The 18,962-nt window shown below is 39.4% G+C and overlaps 1 protein-coding gene across 1 annotated transcript; it reads left to right on the forward strand.

Moving 5' to 3' along the window:
* The first annotated feature begins 6,922 nt into the window (after nucleotides 1-6,922).
* LOC115044579 (uncharacterized) lies at nucleotides 6,923-7,925 on the forward strand. The gene is made up of 2 exons (XM_029503693.1): nucleotides 6,923-7,043; nucleotides 7,135-7,925. Exons 1-2 carry the CDS (start codon nucleotides 6,923-6,925, stop codon nucleotides 7,689-7,691), a joined length of 678 nt encoding a protein of 225 aa, XP_029359553.1. The 3' UTR covers nucleotides 7,692-7,925.
* The last annotated feature ends 11,037 nt before the right edge of the window (nucleotides 7,926-18,962 follow it).

Below are 18,962 nucleotides of genomic sequence, written 5' to 3' on the forward strand. Positions count from 1 at the left end.
TACCCCACCCTCACCCAGTGTACACTGGGACTAGCTCCAGCACCTCACGACCTGGAAACGGATAATGGAGATGGATTATATACTTGCTGCAATGATCTTCCACTTCCAAGAAGTTTCTTTATTCTTCAGACAGTTGAGGCAGATTTTGATTTTTGAGAAAGGCCTGAATGTCTTTTAGGTTTGGTTTGTTTATAAAAGCTGTAAAAGTTATGATTGATTTCCTGCGGCACAAGCTACAAGTCAGATAAGGAAAGTACCCCAAGGGTCAGAGTGAGAAGGGGTGGAAGATGACTCACAGGGAGACTACATGGTAACAGACACTGGAACGGATAAGACTATGAGTTGGATATGTGACTCAGTGAAGGATAGGGGCACCAACCTATTCTCTAGGGCAAAGTGAACATGGCTGGAGAGAATAAAAATGGTAGATTAGTCGGATGAAATCGAGCGACAAGTACAAAACCACAGTTCGAAGGATATCAACAACACAGCCACAGAGGTAGAGGAGGAGGTTCTAAGAAGGGATGCAGCTGATACTGAGGTGAATAGACCAGTCAAAGAGAGAAATATGGAGCAGAAAGCTAAAGTTAAATGGCCTAGGGAAAATAGTAGAAAAGAATGGGAGACAGTCAATAGGGACATGTCAATAATTCTGATCAGACTAGGAGGAAATGCAAGTGATAGATTAGAGAAGATGGGAAAATTTACTCCTATGGTGTTGAAAGACTACAGGTAGCTAAGTCTAGATGGCAAAGAAAATTTGAGAAATCAGTTAAAGAAAGAAGACAATTAAGAAAGCAATGGAAAAGAGATACAGTGCGTTGCAAGAGGGGTTGAGAAGTAGGCTAGCAGTACTCAGAAGGGCCGAATATCTTAAGAAAGAGAGAAAAATGAAAGAATATGTATAGACAGCGTTTTACAAGGAACCATTCAAGTTTGTTAGAGGATTGTTTAACCAGGAAAAGGGAGGGCAGCTTAAAGCAACAAAGATGGAAGTAGAAGAGTACCTGAGAAATACATATTCAGATTCTGAGCAGGGTAGAGTAGTGGGGCTTCCACCTGACATGCCACCATTAAGGGAGATAGATCAGGTAATGTATGTCAGACCACCTAGGTGGAAGGAGGTTGAGGAGGTAGTCAGGCTTCTTTAGCCTATAAAGGCGCACCTGATATCCCAAAGTTTTTGTGGAGACAATTAAGAATAGTTTGGGAGAAAGAGTCTATTCCCAGAGCATGGCATAGGGCAGGAGGAGTTCTTATTCCAAATGAGAAGAAGTCTTCAGACCTGAGTCAGTTATGTATGATCTCTCTCCTGAATGTAGAGGGGAAAATCTGTGTAGAGACTAGCTAGTTATTTAGAAAGGAATAGCTTAATAGACACTTCAGTACAGAAGACAGGAATACCAGGTTTCACAGGGTGTTTAGAGAACACTAGTATGATTTGGCATCAGATTCAGGCAGCCAAGAGTGAGAAAAGAGATTTGCATGTGATATTGAACGAAGCAAATGCATTTGGGTCAGTGCCACATAGTCTTATTTGGGAGGTATTTGATTATTTTAGAGTGCCTGGAGTAGTTGTTCATTTAGTAAGAGCATATTTCCAGGATATCAGACTATGTTTAAGTGCAGCAGGTTATACAACAGTTTGGCAAAGGCAATGGAGGTAATTATTAGAGCTTCTAGGTGGGTTGTAGGTGGAGAGAGGCAGCAGGATGGGATGCACCTTACACCAATTAGGGCATATGTGGATGATATGACGATAACTACAACAGTGCCATGTATGAAAAGAATACTTCAGAGACTTAATAAAAACTTAAAGTGGGCTAGTATGAGAATCAAGCCTAGTAAGTCTAGAAGTATCTCAATAAGTAGAGGAAGATTAAGTGATCAACGGTTTGTAATAGATGAAGAGGAAATTCCAATAATTAGGAAAAAAAATAGTAAAGTGTCTAGGTAGGTGGTACAAAGCAGATTTGCATGACGGAGAACAGGTAGTGCAGTTCTGGAAGGATGTTGCTGAGGGACTGATAGAAAAGATAAATCAGGACTTCCAGGAAAGTTGCAGCTGTGGTGTTTGCAGTTTGGATTATTTCCCAGGTTGATGTGGCCACTGCCGGGATATGAGATTCCAATATCTGTGTCAGGCCGGGACTCAAACAGGACTCAGGAGCAGAGGCTTTGTAAGTCACAGACTTTATTCTCGGCAGCAATGACCTCAGAACCAAGTGAATAAAGAAAACAGGGCTATGAAACATTAACTTTAATGGGGAGTCACGAGGGAAAAAGGGGGACAACACAAAACACTCCGTAGGGAGGAAAAACCTGACTAATAAAACAAAGGAAAACTCACTCACGCTACTAAGCGGAGGATCAAGGTAATTCTATGAAAATGTTATGAAACACAAAATCACTCTCAAGGAGGAAAACACAAAAGCTATGAACATTAATCTATACAACAGAATTTACAAACAAAAAGTCACTCATATAGAGGAAAGAACAAAAAGGCTATGCTGAAAAAGATCTAACTGATATAGAAATTACAAACGAAAATTCACTCAGTAGAGGATCAAAAAGGCTTACACAAAGAGACGAGGGCTGTGGCATGTCCCACACCAGCGTGTGGGACATGAATCGACGACACACTGGCACAAGACAAGGGGAAGACAGACTATTTGAACTGTGGGGGAAAATGGGGAACAGGTGGAGACAATTGGTAATCAGGAGGACACACCGGAGACATGAGGAAGGGCAAGTGTTCTGAAACGAGAGGAGAGTTAGGCATTTCAAAATAAAACAGGAAATGACGAGACGCAGTGAGCCCAGACAAGACAACCTCACCACGGTGTGACAATCTGTTGCAGTGAAAATGGAAAGACTAGTAAGTTTTTACATTAGGAAGTGGCTCTGTGTTCCGAGATGTTTAAGCACTGTGGTACTGTATGGGAAAGGTTTACTTCAGCTCCCAGTATCTAGTCTAGTGGAGGAGTTTAAATGTACTAAGGGAAGGACAGAGCTCCTGTTATCTGGGAGTAAAGACGTGGTAGTTAGTAAGGTGGTTCCAAACCCAACCAAGGGGAGAAAATGGAATCCAAGAATGGCAGCGCAGTAAGAGAAAGCCAATCTTAGGCATACAGAGATTGTGGGTAATGTAGCGATAGGCCGGGGAGGCTTGGGGCTTGGCCCAGGCAAACCGGTCTACAGGTTCGTAGACAGGAGGAAATATTAAGGGGTGCGAGGGCAGTGGCTCAGGCTAAGCAGGGACAGTGGTTGAACTGGGAAGGTGTAGAGAAGAAAGAGCTTAGTTGGAAAGAGCTGTGGAGTATGGAGGAAAGTAGTATTAGGTTTTTGATAGGGGCAACATATGATGTATTGCCAACTCCCCAGAACCTAAAACTCTGGGTAAATGCAGACCCACTATGTTAGTTGTGTTCAGGTACTACAACTCTAAAGCACATCTTGTCAGGTTGTAAGGTTCTTTATTTATATATGTTCAAACTTGCTATAAGTTGAGCGTTTCTAATTCCAGAAGAGAAAATTATACAGACCTCTTGTTTTCCCCAGTTGCCGTGGTGAATTGGATCAGGGCTCATTTCAATTTGGCTTTTTTAGTTGTGCTACATGTGTTGTCCTTAAAAAGGGAAATAGTGCTGAGAGGGATGAGGAGAAACCACATAGAGCTGACTTCCTCCATTGTCTGTTTTGAAAGCATCAATTAATTTAAAGACACTTAAATCTTGGTACCGGAGTACCAGGAGGAAGCCCACGCAGGCACGGGGAGAACATACAAGCTCCATACAGCTGAACTCAGAACTCAGCTAATCTGGGAGCAACAACTTTGAGTTCCCAACTCAAATAGAGTTCAACATTAGACTCGCTTTGTTGAACTAACACAGATGTTTATCTTTGGACAGCACTTGGAGTGTACTGCCTGTAGGTCTCACGTCCAGGGTGTACACCACCCTTGCTGATTGAGAGCTGGGATTTGCTCCAGCACCACCCGTGACCCAGAAGTGGATAAGCAGTAGAAGATGAATTGAACAATTGAGTTCACTACCACTACTATGCCTCACCTGTGTGATGACTTTTCTCTGCACTAGTGTTCTAAACCTATATCTCATTGTCCCTCCTTCTTAGTAGTCTCCCTGAATGAAACATGAAACAGTAAATCAAGTCGCTTCCATTTAGTTTCTATTCCAAAAGCAAAATGAGGAACCTGCTACTCACATGCAGATGGAGATGCAGTTGAGTTGGTGTCATTTAAATTTTTTGGCTCACACATGACACAAGACCACACCTGGACCATTACTGCCCTTATAAAAAAGATAGATGGATAGATACTTTATTGATCTCAGAGGGAAATCCAAACACTGTAGAGGCTCTACTCCCCAGGAGAATGAAAAGAACTTGTCAGAGGACCTTCTGCTTTCTTTCTATCACTGTTCCACTGAAAGCATATAACATAAGCCATGCTGTTCTTGGTTAGCTGTACTGTAGCAAATAGGAAAGCTATTGAAGGGTAAGTAAATCAGCACACACTGGCATTCATTTACAAATGCTGAAGTACACTTACAGAACATGGTGCCGCCGTCAGACTATCAAGATCCTCAGAGACTTATAGGATCCTGGATGCCACCTTTTCAATCTGCTCTCCACTGAGAAGTACAACCATCAGCAAAAATTTGCACCTCCAGATTATAGAATTGTTTTGCATCCTAGAGAACATTAGAGAGCTTAATTCTTCAGAATATTTTTGCAGGATTTTTGGAATACTGCTCAGTATGAAAAGTATGTTGTTTTTTTTTACGAAATTGAATTGTCTTTGTCTGTCAGACACTTTATTTTTGCGCATGCCCTCGTCACAAGAAGTCATGATCCACATTGTACACTGTGCATTGACAATAAAGGCACTGAACTGAATTGCTGTGTGTTAATTAATTGTACTATTTCATTGTTACATCTACAGTTAGTAGATGTAGCACAGTCGGTTCAAGCCACATCTTTAATTATTGTTATTGTTATAGTCTATTGTTATATTGATACATATTGTCATAGCTCTATAGTCTTTCTACTCTATTTTATTATATATTAGCTCACTGTTGCTCATTGCATATATAATGTGCACGATTGTAAATACCCCCCCTCAAACCCCACTTATCTCTAAATCTTTATCTGGTGTGGAAGGATGGCCAGAAAGAATTTCATTGCATAGTTCATCTGTTGAGTACTGTGCAATGAAAATAAACGTCTTGAATCTTAAACCGTGGACTTTGAATCTTGAATTTAATTTTCACTTTTTCTTACTTTTGAACCTCTTCGTCCTAACAAAGCAGGTTCCCAGCTGTTTAAATTTTGCTCTATGTTATTGTGGGTATTTGTTCATTTCTGATAAATCCTGTAATGGAAGATAAAAATGACAATATGATGATTATTAGTTTTTATCATATCAATAGTTGTTAGAAGTCTCCAGATTGAAGCTTCAGTGGAGCTGCTGGCATCATATTGGACAAAGGCATTTTGAACCTGCAAGGCTTTCCAAAAATGTTTTCAGAGTGAAGCCCCAGCACATGCCCAAAACTCTGTGTATATTTGTGTTGTGTCTCACACCTTTCTGTTTTTGTTGCACTTATGTAGCTGTCATCTCTATTTGTCATAAACTGTCCTCACTTGGCAAGTTCTCTCACTCTCACTTATTTTCTACCACTTATCTGTCAAGGTCACACAGGGTGCTGGAGCCAATTCCAGCCAACCTTCCAGGTGAAGCTGGGGTAAACCCTGGAATGTTGCAAGTTAATTGCAGGGCCTACCATTCATGTTCATGCCTATATGCAATTTAGAATTGCCCACCAACCTCAACATGCATGTCTGGACTGTGTGAGGAAACCACAGTACTGGGATGAGGCCCATGCAGACTCTTGGACAACATGGAAACTCCACACAGAAATGCCCCAGTCCCTAGAATCAAACCTATGAGCTTGCTGTGAGGCAACAGCATAAACCGCTATTCCACCATGCTGCCCCACTCAGTTAGCAGCTGTAGATAAAAATAGGCATCACCTTTGGTCCTGAATATTGAACTTGCCATCAAGTCGCACTGTATTGAAGTGTATGTAAAAATCCAAATGGGATTTATTCTAATTTAACAAAGAGGACAAATTAAAAAAAAAAAAAAAAAACTAAACCGGAGGCTGCAAAATGCAGCTCAAAAATGGATGACTTCATTGTGCGTTTCTACTTAACTGCGAACAGTGCTGTCATAGGACGAAAACCAGTAAGCTTCTAACACTGAAAAATTAATAGTGACTCAGTCTCCACTGAATTCCCATAGACTTTATATCAGTAATAAACATGTTTGCCGCTTGTATCAATGTTTTCCCTTCATTCAAACTCAACATAGGTGAATTAGATATAACTCTTGTGCCAGTAGCTATAATTCTGCACCGACTGTGCATACATTCTTGTATTATCTTGGCTCCTTATTTAGATAAAATATAGAATCTGTTATCTGCTTGCTTGCTTGCTTTTAGTACACAGTTCTCTGGGATATTCAATATAGTATATTACTGTGACATATTATTCACCTGGCTCCTATTGCTTTTTTAGGCTTAGTTGGTCTTGCTCATTTTCTCAAACTCATTCTTCTTTTCACCTCTAAGCTGATGATTCTCACAGAAAGCAGAAGTTCATAATTAAATCACTCTCACTTATCTTGACAGTCCGATGTCCTGTCACAAGGAACATAAATCAGCACATCTCATGACAACAAATTCAAGATGAAACTGTATTTTTGCACATGAAACTTATGGCTTGATACATCGATTTTGCAGGTGTGTGGCTATTTCAAGCTGAGGCCTAACTTCTCCAAATATACAACAGTTTTACTGCAGCCCCCAGCTGTGCTGCAACACTTCCTCTTTCATTACTAATGGAAAGAGAAAACAGGCAGACTCACAAAAGAAAAAGACAACCACAGAGCTCAGCCCTCTCTGCAAAGAGCTCAGACTTCAGCATATTCACACAGAGAAGCTTGCTCCACACATTACCAGGTATGTTGGAATAGAACAGATATGATGTGCAGTATAAATATGAAAAGACATTATTATGACTTAGATTTTTTTTTTTTTTATATATATATAGATAACTTTGAGGTGGCACGCAGCAAAGAGATGAAGTTGGCATTGCTCCATTTCACATTGCTGTTGTCTGTCATTCTGACATCATGTTTCAAAACCCTTGACTCAGACCAGGAGCTGCAGGACAGCGGTTTTGGTCAGCCTCCTCCTCGCCACGGCCTCAGGTTGTTGCTGTGGTATGTTCCGAATTGCCTCGACAACAACATGATGGCTCTATGTGATCCCACAAAGGGAGTTTTTGGATTTCATGAGTTCATGAACCGAGGCCCCAGGCCACTGCTTCCAGTGATAAAGGACAAAAAACAGTACAGCTACTATACCATTGGTAACCTTAACGCTCCTCATGCCAAGGACCTGCCATATGAAGTGAGGCAGTATTACAACCGCCATGACCCTAAAAGTAACGAGGACAGAGTTTTGGTGAGATACAACCACAACCGCAAACGCATTGAAAAGATTTATGCTTCTACACATTACAATGCGAAAGAGACATACATCATTGGGCCAAATCTTGTCGCTTCTCTACGCAAGCTCTCTTCAAAATCTCTGTGCCAAGTTTAATTGCTCTGTGACTCTTCAAAGATTATTGATACAATTCCAAACATTTTCAAATAATCCTTAATGACATATTTGACTGCTGCTTTTTTGTTTCTTTGTTTGTTTTCACCGAGCCAGACAATTTTGGCAAGTTTTTTTCAAAGTGTGTGAAAAATTCTTATAACTCTGTAAAGCCTGCTTCCATAAAATATGTGATGTTTAAGACAATGCTTCATTGAACAATTAAATAAATATTAAAATGGGATTATTTTTTCTTTTGGTGGTGGATATGTGGGTTATAAGCACTCAGTACAACTGCACCCTCAGTGAGGTAGATTAGTTAAACCAAGGAACCAGTATCAAACATGGATGGTAGTTTGGGTAGTAATTCTAATGTCTGTCTTCCAAAAGCTTTGACAAACAAAGGAATTACATTTTGGCTTTACAGCTTCAAAAATTTATCTTGTCACTCATCTGAAATATTTTACTGGTTTTTAATTTGAAATGTTTTATGCACTAAAATCCAAATGTCCTATCTCATGCTTCTGTCTGGAACTCTCGAGAATCAAGAGATTGGTAAACCAATCAGATGAAAATCTCTGAACCTCTATTTTGATTGGCTGACTATGAGTGCTGGAATAAAAATGCACCATGTTACACTCAGATCAACCAAATCTCAGTTTCTGAAAAGGCTGAATACATGGACCTAGATTTCAATCAAAGCACACCTGGATACTACCATCAGGTAACAGTCATGTCCCAAGTTGAAAAGCAAAGTGTTTTTTTTTTTCTCTCAGTTTAATCATCTTCCTGCTCATTATGACAGCCTTGATTCCTTTCCCATGCAAATGAGGTGACACAGAGTTCATTGTCGTTGCTCTGTGGAAAAATGTAGCCAGGGTTTGTCGTTAATGTTGGGCTTCAGTTACTTGAACCAGTTAGATGAGGTAAATGTTACTGAAGGTAGATATTTGTCTTTATGTTTCCCTGTTGAAAATCTGTCAGAATTCATAGCAACACATGACTGTTGCTACGCCACACAAGAAAAATTATGAACTACCAATAAGAACAGTATTATCTTAACAAGGTGCATGGCTTGTGTCTAAGAAATTTGTGGAAAACCATGGATATTGCAGTTACACGGTAATAATTTTAAGCACTGGGGCACTGATCCATGCTACTTCAGTTTTATCTATTCTGGATAACTGCCAGAGATAAATAAAGCTTCCACAAGTCGCCATGTCTCAACCCAAGCATGAAGTAGAACTTGATCAAATGGTGCAAATCAGCCATTTTTCTTCTCCGTTTCCTCATTCAAACACGAAACCTTTCATGTTATAGCAATATAAATTATCACATTATAACATGAAAAGTTTATTGTTCTAACAATAAAATGTTATTATTCTAATAATAAACCTATCACGTTATAATTTGATACTGATTTTTTTTTCTTAATATGTTCTAAATATTAATTGGTAATAAATATGACAGTATGGTGACGGTTAGGTTACTAATATTAACTAATATTGTACTATATGCACCTTTAGAGATACCCTGCCCTGCACCATCTGTGCACCAGCAGCATCCCTCTCTCCTTATCCCCCTTCTGTCGAGGTACTTGGCCCCGTGATTCCACTGGGGAAGAAAGTTGGGTGGCAACAACAGGTTTTCAGGTGGGCATTCCCCCTTCCCTGCCTTTTTTAAGCCCACAACACCTTGGCTTCCCCACTGACCACCACCCAACTCTAAGAAGGCCCTTTAGCTGGTTGGGTCTGCCACCGCAACTCCCCCAAGTGGTATAGCAAGTATTACACCGAGAGCAAAGTATCTAAAATTATTAAATTACATAAAAGGAAAGGAGAGACCAAGAAATTATGAATAAGATCAGTTTTTCTCTGCACATTTCACTGAGGGCAATAATAGTATGCAGTCCAGGAGGTACACATAATACTGTTAGGTAGGAGCAGTAAAAATGTCTTCTTCAGAAACTGTTTTAAATGCTATTTCCTTTAAGCCAAGGTCAGAAAGTTAAAAAAAAAAAAAAGAAATGTCAATATGAAAGTCCCACAGAGCTTTTGAAATTCAAAGGAGCCATTTTACCAGTTTGAATAGCAGGCAGTCAATCAAAATGTTGAATTTAATGAGTTGTGAAACAAGGCAGCGCACACCTTCATGGCCAAGAGGCACAAACTCTTGCAAAACTCCCTTTCAATATTATGATGACAAAGCAACCTCATGCCTGCAGTCCTCAAAACCCACAGAAAGGCCTCATTCATCTTCTGCTCTCCTCTGTTGCCAATGAGAGGACACCATTTGGATTCCTGTATGCTCACAGGTAGAATTTAGATTTGATTTGATACTCCCACTGAAAATATTACAGGGCTCTTGAAAGGGCCATGAACATACAGGACCAGTCTTAGAGGGTTAGGGTGAGAGGATTTAGAGGTTCCTTGCTTTGTGTAGAACTTTAAAGACACACTACCTGATTTTACAGCGGGACCCTGGGGTACCTCAAACCATCTTCTCAGTTTACTGTCACTATCTTAAAAAAGCAACTCTTAAAAAGTGACGGAAATGCTTCTTTGATGATATACAACTCCAATCCAGAGTGAAATGTTGTGTCCTAACTACTGGTTTTAGCAAACACACCAAAATGTAGCAGTGGATTTACCACTGAGCATAAATAAAGAGAGTTATATACCCAGCAGAGGTCTTCACACCACACTCAAAAGACCTTTTTGTTCCCAGTATTACTATCTGGGATCTGGTTGCTATTGCTATAAAGATGTTTACATTAGAGTTCAACATCAAACTTCATTCACCCAACTAGATCTGTATCCAGAGATGGAAAGCAACAGAATCAACTTTTCGCTCTCAAACATTATCCTTTACAGGAACAAGCTAGCCATCCTGTCAGTTTCCTGTCAGATATTGTCTCACTGTCCACGCTTCCCTGGAAGTGTGGTGTTAATCAGAGGATGGAGTATAAGTTCTCCAAGGGTATTTTCAAGTGACATTCACCACCACCTATTGCTGGAAATAAACCTTTTGTAGCAGAACATTATCAAGTAGTCCATTTAAAGTGCACCTGAACTGAGATTGGGTTTAGTGCTGATTATCTTGTAAAAAAAAAACAAAGCTTTTGATCATATTAACAATGCAATATTTAATCTTAATATCACATTATGTGTCAATATATGTCATGCTGACATGCATGCAAGTCTCTCGCTTTATGAAGCAACAGTACTGATCTCTAGACTGCATCTCCTCCCCTTATACCTGGGGTTTGTTCATTTTAAATGGTCTTCAGTGGAAATGACACTCCAGTTTTTAACAAAGATTGGCTCAGAAGTTTCAATCTGACTGTGCATGGTTAATAGAAGACAGGTTTTCTCTTGGTAGATGGTCGTGTGAGTTTGTGTTGCATGTGCACTAGAATGGGATGTGGGTATTGAGTATCGTATGGGATGGGGGTTGGGAAGGGTGGTTGAGTCCTAGCTCTTTGACAGAATTGTAAAGCAGCAGAATGAACAGATGTCTCCCAATGATTAATGTTCCTCCCCGTCTTGCCTCAGAGGAGTTGCGTGGCCATGCATCTCTAACCTTACACCCAGCTCCTCCACAGCACTCTATAAAGCTAATTTCTTTAAATCAGAGCTTTCTCTATTTTCCTCTCTTCTTTGATCACACATCTTTCTTGCTTATATCCACAAGAAGCCTCAACTTTCTACATATTTTGGTTGATATTTGAAAGAATTCAATCTTTCCTGATGAATTTCACAGGGAAACATTATTTGTTCCATTTAATCACTGCACCTAAAGAACATTGCAGAAGAAGACACATTTTTACCTTCAGCACTAATGATTTAAATGGAAATCTCCCTGTACTGTATTGTTACAAGACTATTGACAATGAGGTTGTGTGGTGAAGGGATCAATTATAGAGAGAAGCAAATAGAACCAGACACCTCTTTTTCTCCCTGCTGTGATTTGATACCTGAGGCCATTGTCAGAAAGTGTAAGCCTGACCCCTACTGGTTAAATGTGGAATGGATCTGTTTTTGTTTTGCTTCAATGTGCAGAATGAAGGCATGTTTTCCCTTTATGTATCGCAAACAATTGCCACTACAATCAGTGAGATGATCCATGCTCTACTAGTTTCTTTCACATCCCATTTTCTAAACATGCAGCTGTAGAAATAACTCACCACTGGACATTTTGACCTCTGACTTCACAGAAAGACACAGTAATCGGTGTCGCAAAAACAGCGTCTTTTATTTTCTCAGAGCACGTTTCTCAGTTCATCTTCTTCTTTCTTCTTTCTTGTTTTTTATTTTCATAGGTGCTCACCTAGAACCACAGAGCAACAGCACCGCCTGCTGTAGTTGTGCAGGAAAGAAGAAACCCACACAGTCTCCAGGGAAATGGCCCATTAAAATCCAGTACTGCATGATAATGAATACCAGACCAATGGTAAAGGGCTCACATTAAATATTTATACTTGCGCTTAATATTTCATGTGGTAATTTTATATTTAAATTGGATTTAATTTTTAATATAAATACAGAGCTAAGTGGAGTGTACTATTCTCAAACATCAATCCACACACCTTCCGTATGACTTGGGGGGTCTATGGGACGCAGGCTGCATACGTATATAGACCCTAAGAGCAAGAAGACGCACATTCATAAAATTTGGACTGCTACTGGGATTCTGTTCTTGACAATGGGAGGAGATTAGAATAAGACGATATGATATGATCAGATCATTGACAGAAAGACACATATGTGTGATCTTGGAACCTTGCTCACAAACAAATAACTGCAGTGGCCTCCTAAATTTGTGAGGATAACATTTAACGTCAGAGCTTTTGGATCTACAGAAAAAATCTGAATTTCAGACACTTTCATGTAATTATTAACTATCAATTGTGCATCTGACAGTCAAGCCAGGAGGTTCCCATGCACCCTTAAAATTGGAAAACAAAATTGAGGAGGGAGAAACATGTATATAAGACAGCTGCTTTAAAAACATAAGGTGCATTCAAGGACAACGCCGAAAGATTCTCTTCACCACTCGAATTTAGCCACAAGCTCACCCACACAGCTCCATGCTTTGTCACACATGCCCTCACCACCTAATGGTTAAATCCAATAAAACAACTAGCTGCCATTTTCAAGAAGGATTTCCTGCCACCACTTGCTGACATTTGCTTCGGAATTCTTAAAGTGATGTTCATCTGTAAAGATTTTCCTGCTGAACAAATTGTATCAGTATCATAATTTTTTTTATTTTTTAAGAGTTTGAAGTAATACTCCCTCCTAATCTATCCCATTGTCTTATTGTCAAATTAACCAAGGTGACACTAACTCGGCATAAAAATTACAGAACACATCTAATATTGCCACACTAATTATCTTTAAGGCACATTCCTGTGAAACCAATGACAGCTGAGAATTGTTATACCACGTTATATCTTCACTAGCACTCATTTTTCTTTGTATACACTTTCCATAAGTCGCCATTTGCGTAGACTAGATAGTAAATGATCAGTGCTAGACCTGTGTGTAGTTTTTGTGGAGTAATGACAGAATGATATATTGGCTTTCATAAGCTCATATTCAATTCAGATAATTTTTTATGTGCTGGGATAAAAGAGAAGGAAGAAAAAAAGTTCCACATCCACAGTGTCAAGATACCATGATATGTTACAAATTTTGAGCTCATTCCTCTTTATACCACTCTATAATACTGATCACATCTCAGATGATGTCAGTTAAGTCTGCAGGTTCAGGGTTCAGGCCTGAGGTGGGGACGCTGGGATGGGACATTCAGTCATCATTCATTTTATTACTTATGCTTGCTCTTTCCCTACTGTGCCAGGTCAAATGTCTTCTGTGAAAAGGGTCTATTTCCTCTTCAGTCACCTCGAAAATACATGTGTCCTTCAGCTATTTCAGTCCCTTGGGATGTTTTCCTGCCTGCAATCACCCTTTTCCACTTAAGTTACATGTTTTGACTCCCTGCAAACCTCTGCCTTTCTTTTTGAACCATGTGAACTCAACCTGCTTGTTAGAAGACAAAGCTATGTTTTTTCGGTTTGGAAAAAACATCAATCAAAAAATGATCATGCTGCTATCTATTACTCAAGGTGCGTTGTTCCACATTATTCAACCACAAAATAACCAAACACAACATTGTCAGTAAGAAAAACAGAATTAAATTGCATTACATTCCACGAATCTATATTTGCTAAGAAATCAAATTTTAAGTTATTTGATGGTTGGACTTTGTATAAAGGAGAATTATTACTATTTATTTACCAAAGAATGAAACAAATATTAATAATCTGAAGTTAAATAATGCTACCCATCTCAAATAATTAGTGCTTTTGTTTGTATTCCTGTAGAAAAGAAAATTTAAAAGATAATAATATACCAGATATTGTGTTGCCAGATTAATTTGCTGGCAGTTGGACACAAAAGTAAATAAAAATAAACTAAAAATAAATTTGAAGCAGGCTTCATGAAGATTCAGCTATTTCCCACCCACTCACCCTCCACTGGACCTTATGCAGGTTGACCCAAAACAAGGTTGCAACCAATTTTTTAGTTATTATTATAGTGATAATAATAGAATACGTTTTATTTACAGGAGCCTTTGAAGGCTCTCAAGGACACCTTAGAGGGCTGCATAAAAAAGAGAGCAACATAAAAAAGTGAAAATAAGCTAAACAAATGTACAATTGAGACCAAATTAACAGTTAGACAAGACAAGACAAGGTAAAGTGTCACAGGGTGCAGTAGTGAGGACTTAAATGCAGGAGACGCAGAACCAGGTTGAGGTGACGAATAATTCATTTAATTAAAAAAAAAAAAAATAGAAAGTTTTTCTGCGGCTCTGAACAACAAAAAAGACAAGGATCAGGGAACTAAAGACAACGCCGAAAACAAACGCAGAAGACAACAACGAGAATCTGACAAGGACTTGACTGAAAACAATACTAAAATACACAGTGACTAAACAAGACACAGGTGAACCACATTAGGGCAGGGAAGGCAATCACACGGGAGGGAGACACGACTTTCAAAATAAAACAGGACGTGAACAACTCAAACAGAAAACTTAATCCCTTACATATAGATGGTATGATGATATATAATGGAATATGACATTTTAAACCGATGAGTTCTGAGGTGACTTTTGAAGGTGGAGAGAGAGGTGAGTGAATTTCAAAGGCAGGAGGCAGAGTTGCTGAAGGTTCTGGACCCTAACTTGGTCAGGTGGGCAGGTGAAGCATTCAGGCGGATGGAAGAGAAAGACCTCAGAGAGCGGGTTGGAATGTTAAAGTGTAAAAGTTTCGTAAGCTATGGAGGAGCGAGGTTATGAGTAAACTTAAAGGTGAGAAACAGAATCGTGTAATTAATATGATATTTTACTAGGAGCCAATGAAGCTTAATAGAGGGGATAATTGGGTGATGAGGCCAGCGTAAGAGTTCTGGACTAGTTGAAGTTTATGGAGGGACCAGAGAGGGGAGTTGCAGTAATTGGCTTTGAATGTGAAGAAACGGACCAAAGGTTCATTAGCTTTCAAATGAATTCCTACATAAACCATAATTTCAATTTAGGACATGGCTGCTTACATTGTCGTTATACATAAGACAAATAGAAAACAAGATGAGGAGGATTCAAGGCAGAGAGGAGAAAGAGGTTAGCATGGCCGCTGTTCCAAGAGGGAGGAGGCACTTAACAGGTTGAAGGAACTACCATCATGTGCCTCCCTGTGGGAAGGAAGGGACATAAAGATGCAGTTTGCCTTGCCTGCAGGAAACTACAGGCAAATGTTACCACTTCACCACCAGGTTAAACCATACCACTGTTCTCCAGAGAAATAAAACTACTCCCTTCCACATTTGACATTGCCAAGCATCAGTACAAAACACAAATTTTTATCTGTTTTTGATAAAATTCCAAGTAGCAATTTATTGAATAATACACACAAATGAGACAGAATGCTTCACATGCAGCACAGATTAAAGAGGATTAAACTGAATAATATATATTTATATGAAAAAATATATGACCTATTCGGCATGGGTTCATCAATGTGGGCACAGAAGAAAACTGTGAGCGGCAGCAACTATGACAATGCAACATGACAACAAGAGCTGAGATGGCACGCAAAAAATATGTGAGGGTATGGCATCCTTGTCAGTGGTCATGGAACAAGCTGTCATTTCAATCATTCAGCCTAGAGGAGTGAACAGAGATCTGTCTCCAGGTAGAAAAGACAGCTTCCCTACAATCATCATTTCTGCTCTAAGCAGACAATATGTGGTTGCCCCAAGTGCAAGTGACTGAGGGGATTCACCAGACTTTACCATCAAAGCAAATCATGCAGACAGAAGTAATGAATCCCTAGAATGAACTTCAAGTGGATGATATCAAGACAGATTATTAGTTCTCCAATGTGACATAATTTTTCAAACATTTATCGCTTGATTGTTTCATTCATCTTAATTGTATGCTTCAGATGAAATATCTGTATATTTTATTCAATATTCATTCATAGTGACAGCGCTGAAACAATTTAGCTGTAACTTGTGTGGTGAAGGCAAAACCACAAAAATCTTCTGGTGAGAATAACACTAGGGGACTTTGGCATCTTAGCCATAGTTTGTTACATATCTTGCAGCAAGGGGCACTAAGTCACACCAAGCTCAGAACTCAGTAGCAATGAGTGAGGAGTGACTCACTCAGTACTCAGAAAATATATATACAAAGTACAAAGAAAGTTATGGCTGGAGTATCTGCCGATACTTGTTGTAAAAAAGCCATGATGAAGTGCAGAGCACACTTCCCTCATGAGGTCACCTTCCATTCATGGGTCACAATAATAATGAGCAGGAGAGGATAATTACTACATTTGAAGAGGAAATCTTTCCCATTTTCCCCCCTTTTGATCACTGAAAGTTCCATATACATCAAGCCTCTAAAACATCAACCTTACAACCCCTTATTACTTTAATAAAAAGGTAGATAAGTAGCTTATTGTCTTTGTGTGAAGCATCACTGTGATGGATAGTGCTAAGGAAATGGGGGAATTATACTAAGCCATATTATTTACAAATCACCTTCTATAATGCTATCAGAGTCGTTGCCACTATCAGGGAATAGGTCAGGGACATCATTATCATTATTTCATTTTGTTGGAGCATTTGATATTGCATCATCTAAACACTTTTGCAGCTGCATCAGCCTAAATGTTCCCTTTGACACAAAGTCTTTAGCAGAGGTGTGAGCCACACAGTGTGTAATTGAAATGGAGAAGGGAAAAGTACAGCCTCCAAGAGAGCATGAATATACTGTCCATGTTGCACCGGAGTGCTGTTGCACCACAAAAAGAAAGTGGCAGTTAGGGGAGGAGGGGCATGGCTCTCAAGAGCATGTTGACAAGCCACCGATTCATCATGGGGAGGACCGGTAACCCGGCGACTCCATCTTCCAAAAGAAGCCGACCTCTCAGCACACCCTCATCACCCGATAAGGACTTCGGGGACATCCTGGAATCAATGGACAGAAAACTAACCAGGTTCGATGCCAGACTAGCCCGAGTGGAAATGCTCCACAAAGGGTTCCATGAGTCTCTGCAATTCCGCAAGCAACAGGTGGCTTCACTGGCCACTGAAAACCAAGTCCTTAAAACCTCCTTTAAATCATTCACCGAGGTAGTGACAAAGATCACAGTGGAGAGCAAACAAATGAAAGAGATTATCCTTGACATAGTTGTGGCGAAAGAGGTGGAAAAGACGAAATCTGGTTGTCCAGATTGTGATGTAAATTAAATGTGTTGATTGTAAATGATGGATGACATAACATTGCAAAACTAAACTAAAAACTAAAACACAAAATTATATGATGTACTGAAACGAAAAAAATGATATGGTATACTAAATCATAAATAGAAACTGAACAGTGATACTGAAATATAAAAAACATATTTCAAAATACTGGATATTGTATAAGTACAGCAATACTGTGATAATGACAACATTCATCTGGATACACTTGGAATACATGAGATAGTTCACAACTTCAGAGATGTGCGAAAAACCTTTCCGGAAAATTCTCCCATGGCCCCTTCCCCTCTGGCGACCAACTTCTCAAGTCACACCTTGAACCATGAACCATCAACAGAACACATTTTCATAAAAAAAATCAAACACAGAATAATTAAATTAAATGGACATTTTATGACAATCAAAACTGTGGTGATAAATTCTTACTGCTAATACCTACGGCAAGAATATATGATGAAAAAAGCTATTATGTGTGAGCAGCTCTCCAGTCTGTATGTGAGTGACTGTGTGTAAACTGTTCGTCTTTGCATATACCAGCAGCAAGCGAGTCTTCATTGCACAAGCATGTGGAAATAATAAAACATTTCTAATGGATTAGCTTAACCTTCTATATCAGGAGTGTTAACATGGTACAAGGAACAGAACCTCTTTCCCAGAAAAGTTCAACCCTCATCACTCGACTGATCACAACTCTGCAATGAGCACATTACCTTAAAGAGTGTGTATGTGTCTGTTAGTAACACACAAATTCACATCTAAAGATTTCAGTCCATTGAGTCCATCAACAGGTCTTAATGGAAAAAAAGTTCTAAGTCTCTGTGCAGGACTTGGGAAAAGCACAAGGCAAGGGGGCTATTTTTAGCTTTCTGCGTCTCTCCTCAGCCAGTTGCCAACTGAGTAGACTGTACTATCACACACACACACACACACTGGAGGCGTTCCTCTTTGCTCATTCACCATTTTCCTTTAACTCCTTTGATTCTGACTTCACAATTTCCTTTCTGCGCCACAACCTGGCCTGAAAACTTCATTCTATTTGTTCATTTTCAGCGGTCTTCCCTCATCCATAAAACACTCTCTCATCTATTCACTTACGCCCAGCCTTGCAGATCACATACATTTATGTATTTTTTCAAAACAACCACACATTGGAGATTTACCGAAATAAGACAGCTTGCATTATATATATAAAAAAAAACACCTTATGTTCATAGAATGGAGTTTTGCTCATGCAAAATACTTTCAGAATTTTAGAGTTGTTACAGTATATTCAGTCACACAGCGTATCAGCACAAACAGCTTCACTTTGTTCTGTTGAAAAGTCCACTGGACTCATCAAGATTTGAGCAGCATTCAATGTAATATTTTCACCCAACGCTTCTCTCTCTCACACTTCATTCACTCTCTTTCCCTTTTTTCTTTTTTCAGAAGCACT

This window comes from Echeneis naucrates, chromosome 6 (assembly GCF_900963305.1).
Source record: "Echeneis naucrates chromosome 6, fEcheNa1.1, whole genome shotgun sequence".
In the NCBI taxonomy this organism is placed as follows: Eukaryota; Metazoa; Chordata; class Actinopteri; order Carangiformes; family Echeneidae; genus Echeneis; species Echeneis naucrates.

What these genes read in the sequence shown, in the direction of transcription:
- LOC115044579 (XM_029503693.1), top strand. Translation starts at nt 6,923, where the DNA reads ATGGAAAGAGAAAACAGGCAGACTCACAAAAGAAAAAGACAACCACAG. An exon ending in CTTGCTCCACACATTACCAG is followed by an intron (nt 7,044 to 7,134) that starts GTATGTTGGAAT and finishes ATATATATATAG; the next exon opens with ATAACTTTGAGGTGGCACGC.